General features: G+C 39.1%; 1 protein-coding gene across 1 annotated transcript; it reads left to right on the plus strand.

The window, feature by feature from the left end:
* Window positions 1-529: 529 nt before the first annotated feature.
* On the plus strand, window positions 530-7,142 carry LOC146502564 (pyroglutamyl-peptidase 1-like). The gene is made up of 5 exons (XM_085133192.1): window positions 530-697; window positions 2,413-2,465; window positions 3,542-3,658; window positions 4,246-4,478; window positions 5,338-7,142. Exons 1-5 carry the CDS (start codon window positions 664-666, stop codon window positions 5,531-5,533), a joined length of 633 nt encoding a protein of 210 aa, XP_084989318.1. The 5' UTR covers window positions 530-663; the 3' UTR covers window positions 5,534-7,142.
* The last annotated feature ends 2,924 nt before the right edge of the window (window positions 7,143-10,066 follow it).

The raw sequence follows: 10,066 nt of genomic DNA on the forward strand, positions 1-10,066 counted from the left end.
CCATTTTCAGAGAGATGCTTTTTGGTTTTTTTTTCTTTCTTTCTTATACCACTTACACTGACCTATATCATTTAAGTATAAAACAGCCATATTAAAAAAGGTCACGAGAAAGCTTAATAGAGTTCAAGTTGTGTTGAAGAATAAAGGTAAATATTGACTTTCATGCTGGTTAGAATTGTATAGACTCTGTTTTTTGCTTTATATTCTGTATTTTCATGTATGTTTGCACATGCTTCGATATATATCTGCACCTATTTCCCATTTTACTTGCAAAATATAAAGAAAAACGGGTAGCTCAAGACCTTTGCACAGTAATGTAAATAGTTTAATAGAAAATGAAAATAATATTCATTTTTGAAGTTACATCTTTAGCGAATGAATGGATTTATATTTTTTTAATGAAACAAATAAATAAATGAGCAATTTAAAAAAATCTTTCAAAAATGTATACTGCCTTTGTATACATTTTTGTAGCTTTTCGGGGGGTTTGCTGACGTAATCACGTCACGTCTTAGGCTGCCTGCGGAAGGAGGGAGTACCTCCGGTTTGGTCTGTGTGTGGGAGAAGGAGCCGTCAGCTCTGCGGGGTAGACTCTCGTTCTAACCCTGTTCAAAGTAAAGACCGAGAAAAAGAGGCAACGGTTCCTCGTGAACGGGACGGGAGATGGATAACAGTAAACGGGCTGTGGTCGTTACAGGTTTGGGCTCTTTTATCCGCTGTCGTTGTCTCTTTTGTCTGTTGAGGAAAAGTTGAGGGGACTAAAGCTGCTCCATTAATGGCGTCAGGTCGTTCCTGCTCCACTCTGTTGCAACTGTACAGAAAGAAACGAGTTGTTTTGTGGGAGTTTTGACCCTTTAGAGTTTTGGGGGGATGCATTACTGACGCTACAGACCGGTTCGGTGGTCTCACCATTGTTTTAGATGACTTCAGCTGAAAGGCCGCAGACAGTAAACAAATTACTCCTCCAAAAACAAGCGCCTTTTGTGTTGTCTACACATTTGTTTTGCTCTATGGATACGGTATAATATTTGTTTCTAAATGCTTTCAAATAGCTCGTGTTCATCTGAAGTATTAGTCACTAATACTGAGCACAATACCATATGGCAGCAAAGGTAATAATGCATATATTTTCATAAATATTAGATGTTGTTAGTTGTGACTTGGGACATTATTGAAATTATTTCAGTTTAAAAAAAAACTGATATCATAGGAGTTATGTCAGTAATCTACAAAATATAGACAGATGAACAAAAGATAAAGGTGAAAACACAATGCAGAGAGATTTTAATAATGAACCCTTTAGCCTAAATTATTGTTTTTTATTCTTTATTGCTTTGAATTATTCGTATCTTCCTCTGTCCAATTGTTGTGTGTGATGCCTTTATAGATCTGTGGCTAAAAATACATATCCTATTCTCAAGTGGTGACTAGGTTCCACTATTGATAAGTTATTGAATGAGTTTCGTTATGCTAGTTCATCCTGTTTAGTCTCATTATTTTGCATTATGGTAATCTAGTGTAGACTTAGAGCTGCTGTTCATCAACCAGTCTCTGTGTTTTATTTCAGAAAATTTATTTTGCATCACTTGTGATTCAAAGTTACATCCCTGTGTAATAGTCACCAATTTATAATACTTGTTAATATAACAAGTACTGTGTATGAACATATTTGTTTATCTAAATCACACTCCGATGCAATTTCAAGTCCAGCCACATGAACATATTTTCGTTAGTGCAAACAGCAGTGTTAAATGGTGACGTTTGGCAGAACAGACACATTAATTTGCTGTTTACAGACACAAAGGGGTGCAGAAACGTGTCTCCCCAGCTGATAAGAGAAGTGTAGATTGCCTGGGAACAGCACCTTCACAATAGCAGGCTGGCTGGCAGCTGCCGGCCCCTCACTCTGCTCCTTTTCATCAGCCTGTCAGACAGACTGATCCCCTCTCCACCCAACCCCCAGGGACCCAGTGACCCTAGGATAGACAGTGGGGCGGGGGAATCCGTGATAGAGCCTTATATAAACAGTCCCGAGTGAATTTCCATGGGCTGCTGAGATTTTACAGTTTTTCATTTGCAGTTGTGCATCAGCAGGTCTTTATGTTATTAATAATGAGGTGCATTCTTCAAAACAACAGTTTATAATTTCAAGCAACAGGCATTTACATCTCAGTCATGCTACTGAAAAGGATGTTGTATTTGACATAAAAGACGAAATGTATACCTTTATGTTGCAAATCAGCATCTCAGTCAACTCAAATCTTTAACAGCCCCCTTTTTCAATCAGAAACTACCTTTAAGGTCATATCAGTAGAATTATTTAAACAAATAAATAAATCTTGTAAAAATGGCTGTTTTTGCAGACACCACAAACATAATCCACATTAATTCAGCAGCTGACATCTTTTGCAGGTTTCGGGCCATTTGGAGAGCACACTGTCAACGCCAGCTGGGTAGCAGTACAGGTATTTATTGGCTTTCTTTGTTTGTTTGTTTCATTTTTTAGCATCTAATAAAGAGGTAATAATTTGCATAATTGTTATTTACACTTAAATGATTTTCAAAAAAGTCTGTGTTTGATACAAGTTAATGTGCCATACAGTTAAAGTGTGTGATGGTGTTAGATATATATATATATATATATATATATATATATATATATATATATATATATATATATATATATATATATATATATATATATATATATATATTTTTTTTTTTTTTTTTTTTATACTAAACTTGCTCCAAAAATGCTTTTCGAAAGTCTTGAAGGTTGTCATGTGGTTTTTGCCGACACTTGGACGATGTTTGTGCGGCAGTTCTGCGATGCTGACGGCCGGCTTCGTACTATGTAGCAGTGTTCGTCAGAGGTTTTGTGTGGGGGGATGATGGTGGTTGTCAGGGTGTCTAGACGGACTTGATAAGGATATTAAAGGCAAACAAAAGGGCACATTGTGGTAGGGTCACAGACGTGGTCAAATAAGCCTCCTTTCAATACATCTGGGAGGTCAGTGTCCAGGGCTATTTGTCCTGCAGGGAGACTGGGGGAGCTGTTGGGTTACTGGCTTTGAATTTGATACAGATTTGTTTGTTTTTATATGTGAAGTCAGTGTTTGGCATATTTTATTTCTTGATTTTGCTTTTGAAGAAGCCTGAGTTTGGGGTTGAAGTGTTTGTTCATTCTGTTTGCCAAGTTGACTGTAAAATTATACCATTTGGGAATGGCATGGCATTAAGAGATTTTCCCAAGTGGCCAAAAATTCCAAATACGTGGAGACATATTTTGCAGGGAAATTAGCTGTCAGTGAGCATGAAGTAAAAATGATAAGAACATAGGCAAAGGAGGCAGCCTACAGTATCCTGTAAAGCTACTTTCAGCTGCTCTTTTATTCACAAGGGGTTGCCACAGCGCATAGCTCCGCATTACGCATCTACTGCAATTTTTGTAAATTATCTAAATTTAACTGAAGAAGCTGAAACTGATGTTTCAACATGTGGAATGATTTCTAAACTTCAGGTTTTAATTTTACTCTGACAGGAACTGAAGAAGCTCGGGCTGGGCAGTGATGTGGATCTGCATGTACACGAGGTTCCTGTTGAGTACCAACAAGTCCAGAGCTTGGTTCCTTCATTATGGAAGCAGTATCATCCACTGGTAAGAGGAGAGCCTAATTTAAAGTGACAGCATTATTGCGCTTAAAGGCTGCCGTCCCCCAACCTTTTTTGCGCCACGGACCGGTTTATGACCGACAGTATTTTCACGGACCGGCCTTTAAGGTGTTGCAGATAAATACAACAAAATAAAACCAGTACCAAAAAAGAAGATGTATTCATAACACACGGGAAAAGACCCAGGGACACAGACTTAACAATAAAAACTATTTAAAAAAAAAAAATTGCGCTAAAACTGAAACCATGAATTTCACACCCGAGTCTCAACTCTTGCGGCCCGGTACCAAACAACTGGTCCGGGGGTCGGGGCCCGCTGCTTCAAGAGTTAGAAGCCCCAATGAACAATACGATGAATTATGGGCTTGAAAGTGCCTTTGTTAAAAGCTCGCTATAAAGGGGCTACATTGTAAAATTCTGCTTGAGCTTTTATCTTGCGTTTCCTTGCGTTTTTGTTTCAGTAAAATAATCCTAGGCCCTGTTTTGAGAGCATGGATGCCTCAGGTGTAAGGGAAGCCTGCAATAGTCTAGTCATTCTGACTTTGTGTTTTTATTGTTTTCTTTGTTGGACAGTTGGTAGTTCATGTTGGAGTTTCGGGTATGGCCACAACTGTCACGCTGGAGAAATGTGGAAGAAATCATGGTTACAAGGGCCTGGACAACAGCAGCTTCTGCCCCGATTCACAGTGCTGCGTTGTTGGAGGCCCAGACTGCATCAACTCGATCATTGACATGGAATTGGTCTGCAAACGAGTGAATGCATCAGGGCTGGGAGTAGCCGTGTCTGTCTCCAGAGATGCCGGGAGGTCATTATTTAATGTGTTTTTTCTCTTTTACCAAGTTGTGTATCTTTATCCATCCAACTGTTGCATGTACTGCTCACATGGCGGTACTTTTATATAGAGATGGCTAGCTCAGAACTCGGCACAGATTGTTGCTATGATTGTAAATACTGAGACCTTATCAGCGTTTTCTGCTGAAGTTCAATTTTTGTAGCCTGACTAATATTTTTTTTTTGTTTTTTGAGGCAAATGTTTGAAAGAAACTGTAATCACTATTTTTACTATAATGAGAGACCAAAAACAAAGTTCCCAGTGATGAACAGACAGAGGACTTTGACTTGAATCTGAGCTTTCTGGAGTTTATTTTTATATTTTCTCATGGTTTGAATTTAGGCTTTTTGAAAGTTTCTACACTAGGCTGACAAATTAGCTAGTTGCTAGTTGCAGTGATAAATGCACTTAAGCTGCTAAACTGATGCTTTACTTGAAGTAAAGTCTGTCTTAGTTGAATCTAGAAGTTTTGACTGAAGCTTTAAGCTTTACATTTCAGAGGCAGCCAGAAATTGTTCTGCTAGGCCACAAACAGCAGTGTTTCTTATATACTGACAGCTGTCAGGTTATAGTAACGATATAAACAGTAGTCACATTATGCAGTTTGGCCTTTGGGAAAAGGCAAAATATGTTTACCGCTGTCAAGATCTAGAAGTGACATAACAATGCTTCAGTGTGACAGGTAGTGATCAGGGCCCTTTGGAGGTATGTGCACGGTTGAGTGGCTCAGCTGAGAGGCGAGTATGCGTCATGTAAATGCTGTTTTATTGTTTGTTTGTGTTATGGAGTCAGTCTCTTCATTTATTAAATACCGTGCTCCCTTCTCTGACAGGTATCTCTGTGATTTTACCTACTACACCTCTCTGTACCTGAGCCACGGCCGCTCTGCCTTTATTCATGTGCCTCCTCTTGGAAAGCCTTACAGTAAAGAAGACCTGGGTCGTGCACTGCAGGCCGTCATCCAGGAGATGCTGGAGCTTATGGACCAAGCTGAAGGGAAGATTCACTGCCAACAACACTTCCACTAAGTGACCTCCATATGCCAACTAGCCTCTCCAGCCCTTACCACACAAGAGAAATTGCACTTAATCACAAGTAGCCAAACCTCCCGCCCCCTTTTTTTTAAAAACTGTATCTTTAATTGGTAATAATGACACTTCACAGTATAATCTGCTTTCAAAGTTTGTCTTGCTTCTTTGCTTCTTGCTTTGCTAGGCCTGATTCTGTTACGGTCTCATTGTAACGTAAGCTTTAAAAGAACTGGAAGCATTCTGACATTGGAGCAAAATGTGAGGAAAAACCAGATAAACACAGGAGCAAAATGCTGCTCGTGTTGTTCACATGCGGTCGCAGCAGGTGGTCTCTAATGTGGCAGATATTATAACCTGTAACCCCAAATGTGACTCCTAATAATGCACCTTATAGGGGTAGGGTTATTAAAATTATTATAGAAGACACATTTGGGGGAAACTATAATCATAATGGTTCTTTCTCAGATTTTTTTTTCTTAGTTGGTCACAATAGGTTTCATGTAGCACACATAAAAGTCTGCATTATGGATTAATATGAAACATCCAGCAGTAAACTGCTCATTTTATTTTCCTTCACATATTCTCCTCTCTGTATTCTAAAGCTTACCTGTGCTTTTCTCATTTATATTGAATTGTTTTCTTGAGTCCTTTTTCTTTATAAGAAGTTGTAAATTTGCCTTCTTTGACAAAGGTTATTTAAATCAGGGAACGGGTTGGTTCCAGCTCACATTTCCCCAGTTTGTCGGCCCAGTTCTGACAGAAACACCCCCTTCTTTCCAACCCCCCCCCCTCCCCCCACTGAGATCTGGCCCCGGGATGTGCAATGTTACTTCACAGATCTCATTCATTGATTCAGTGGGATAATTATGTCATACATCAAGGCTGCACAACTGGATTTTAACTGTAGAAAGTATGTATTAAACTGTAACAGATGAGTTATATAGAGTGAAGTAGTTCATATCATGTAGCCTTGTTGTTAAAGCGCACTTTGGGCATGACTCTCCCAGACTCACTGGATGGTGAAATAGTGACACTTGCTGTGATTTGTGTCTGAGGATGCCTGCTGGCTTTGACATTGCATATTTTATCTTAAACCTTTTAGAAAACATTCTTTTGTGGTTGTGCAGCTCTAACTGTTTCCTTGATTAACTTTCTGTCGTTCCTGTCATTAAATCAGGTGTAGCTGCTTATTTTATCTGAGAATCTGATTTGATGAAGTTGGACTTTGCTTTCAGTCAGAATTGGGCCTCATGTCTTTTCTGTAGCACTTGGTTTCTTTCTTTTCTTGTGTATTTCAGTTTTACTTAATCTGGAATTTGGACAGCATTTCTCAAGCAATGTGAAAGCTTCTGTTTTGTTTTTATTTTCTGTCACTTTATCTTGTGTAGCTTTCTAGACATCCATTGTCAACCCTTTTCCTCATGGTGATTATGACGTAGAGCAGGAATGCATGGTGATGACAGTAACACTCCCAGAGTAAATGCTCTTTTTTCTTTTTTAAAAAAAAAAATTGGATTGTGTTGTGTTTTGTCATCTCGATCACTCCCTGGCTCCTGAGAATCTGACTGCCTACACCTAACACAGCTTCAGTTCAAGTAATTTTGGCCTGTAATTAGGGCTGGGCGATATGACCCAAAATTCATATCTCGATATTTTTTACCTGGACGGCGATATAAGATATATATCTCGATATATTTTTTTTAAAGCCATAAAGTAAGAACAAAAAGAGAGTTCTTAGTCAAAGCTGTGTCCCAGATGTCACACAGGCACTTTTATTAACATAGAGCATAGATGTACATAAAATTTACTCAAAAATAAATTATGAACATTTATTAAATAATAATGCTCCATAAATAAAAGAAAACAATGTTGTTTTTGTGCATAACAAAAAGCTCACAATTGTGCAGTCAAAATGTAAACTAAAAGACGCTGAGCATAATAACAAAGACAGATTTCACAGCTGCTCTGTTCCCAACTTCTACTGTGTGACTGACAGCCTGGAGTTTGAAATCCTCTTCGTAACCACGTCTCTTAACAGGTGCCATTTATGGTCCTTATACACAGTAGGGTAATATTACGTTGAAGCACAGTACGTATCACTCCGCGAGGCTCCTCGGTAGCCGTAATGCTCTGACAATCCATGAAGCGCTGCAGCTCTGTAGCTTAGCAAAGTCGTACTAAAACATTTTTGACAGATTGCTGAGCGCTGTGTTCCACATAAAATCGGTTCGCGGCCATCAAGCACAACCAGAATTCATACATAAGGCGCGCTGTCAACTTTTGAGAAAATGAAAGGATTTTAGGCTGTGCAGCGCCTCTGGGCTGCATGGCGTTAGCGTGGTTAGCTTGTTAGCATGGTTAGCTAGCTAACGCGTTGACGGTGTCCAGCGATGCGCAGTAACTCGTTAACGGAGATTTGCCGTGTCCATCTTGTCGCTTCCTGCAGGTGAAGCGATGGGGGAGAAGGGGCGAGGCCGAGTAACGTTGCATAAAGACAAAAGTGGACGAAAGAGAGGCAAACTTGCGGCTCCACAAATATAGTTATAACGTAACATAGACTATATCGATATAAACGATATTGTCACATCTTATATCTCGTATAAAAATATATCGATATTTTTTAAAAACTCGATATATCGCCCAGCTCTACCTGTAATCATTTATATACTGCTAAATACAGTGTTCATGCCCCAACGATAGATCTGCAGTGGTGTGAAAAAGTATTTGCTCGCTTCCTTTTTTTGTATGTTTGTCACACTTAAATGTTTCAGATCATCAAACAAATTTAAATATTAGGCATAGATGACCCAAGTAAATGCAAAATGCAGTTTCTAAATGAAGGTGTTTATTATTTAGGGGAACCTACATGGCCCTGTGTGGAAAAAGTGATTGCCACCCAAACCTAGTAACTGTTTGGGCCACCCTTACTAGAAACAACTGCAACCAAGCGTTTGCAATAACTGGCAATGAGACTTTTACAGTGCTGTGGAGGAATTTTGTCCCACTCATCTTTATAGAATTGTTGTAATTCAACCACACTGGAGGGTTTTAGAGCAGAAATTGTCTTTTTAACTTTGCCTAGGCCACTCCAAAGCCATTCAGAGTTGGACTTGCTGGTGTGTTTTGGATCATTGTCCTGCTTCAGAACCCAAATGCGCTTCAGCTTAAGGTCACGAACAGATGGCCGGACATTTTCCTTCAGGATGTTTTGGCAGACGGCAGAATTCCTGGTTTCATTTAGCACAGCAAGTCTTCCAGACCCAGAGGCACCAAAACAGCCCACCACCATATTTTACTGTTGGTATGATGTTCCTTTTCTGAACATTTTCCTAGCTCTCTTGGGGATGATCAAGATGTTTTTGGCAGATGTGAGATGAGTCTTTCTCTTGTTTTTGGTCAGCAGTAGTTTTCTCCTGGAACTCTCCCATGGATGCCATTTTTGCCCAGTCTGTTTCTTATTGTTGAATCATGAGCTGTGACCTTAACTAGACATGTGAAGTCTGTGATTCTTTAATGTTATTCTGGATTCTATTGTGATCTCCTGGATGAGTCCTTGCTGTTCACTTGGAGTAATTTTGGTGGGCCAGTCACTCCTGGGAAACGTCACCACTGTTCCAAGTCTACTCCATATGACATAATAACTTTCACTGTGGTTCACTGGAGGCCCAAAGCCTTAGACATGGCTTTGCATTCCTTCCCAGACTTTATTGCTCAGGTGTTTCTTTAGATTGTGGCATGATGTGTTGCTTTTTGAGATATTTTAACCTGCTTCACTTTGTCAGACAGATTCTAGTTAAGGAGGGTTTTTTTTTTTTTATTCAACAGGTCTGCCAGTAGTCAGGCCTGAGTCTATTTAGTGAAACTGAGCTTTCAAAAAAATGTGGTTAATCGCAGTAAATTCATGATTAACACATGGGGCAACTACTTTTGGATAATTTCTCTCTCTTAATCAGTGAAATCATCATGTAAAAACGGCATTTTGCATTTACTCGGGTTATCTTGGTTTAACAGGTGACAAGTATAACAAATATGTAAATCACTTGGAAATCAGGAAGGGGACAAACACTTTTTCATACCACTGTATTTATGTCATAATACCTGACACTGTGTAGTGCTTCAGTAATAATTAAGCAAGTTGGTGCCATTAAATTTGAGTAAATTGCCGTTTTTAGCTTTGTATTTTGTTTTAATGCTGTTCTGTACATCACAAAGTGAAGCACGGAGCTGAACATAACTGAATTCCATCTCAGACATAAACTTTTTATTACAGCTCATTTCTTGGTTGTGGTGTTTCAGAAATCTCTGATGTTGTTTTAGGTGCTGATATTTTACCTTGTGACTTTGTGTGTGCAGAGAAGTTTTAAAAAAAAGAGTTGTGTAAGAACAGAATTTCTTCTCACAAAAGTTAAAGCCTCAAATTTACATATGAGGTGACCTCTGACCCCAAACTCCCTCCTGTGCCTTGCTGTTGGTTATGTGTTTTATGAAAAGGCCTTACTAATTCTCAGTGGGTCAGTTCAGAGATGTAGT

Source organism: Neolamprologus multifasciatus, chromosome 15 (genome assembly GCF_963576455.1).
Source record: "Neolamprologus multifasciatus chromosome 15, fNeoMul1.2, whole genome shotgun sequence".
NCBI classification, from domain to species: domain Eukaryota; kingdom Metazoa; phylum Chordata; class Actinopteri; order Cichliformes; family Cichlidae; genus Neolamprologus; species Neolamprologus multifasciatus.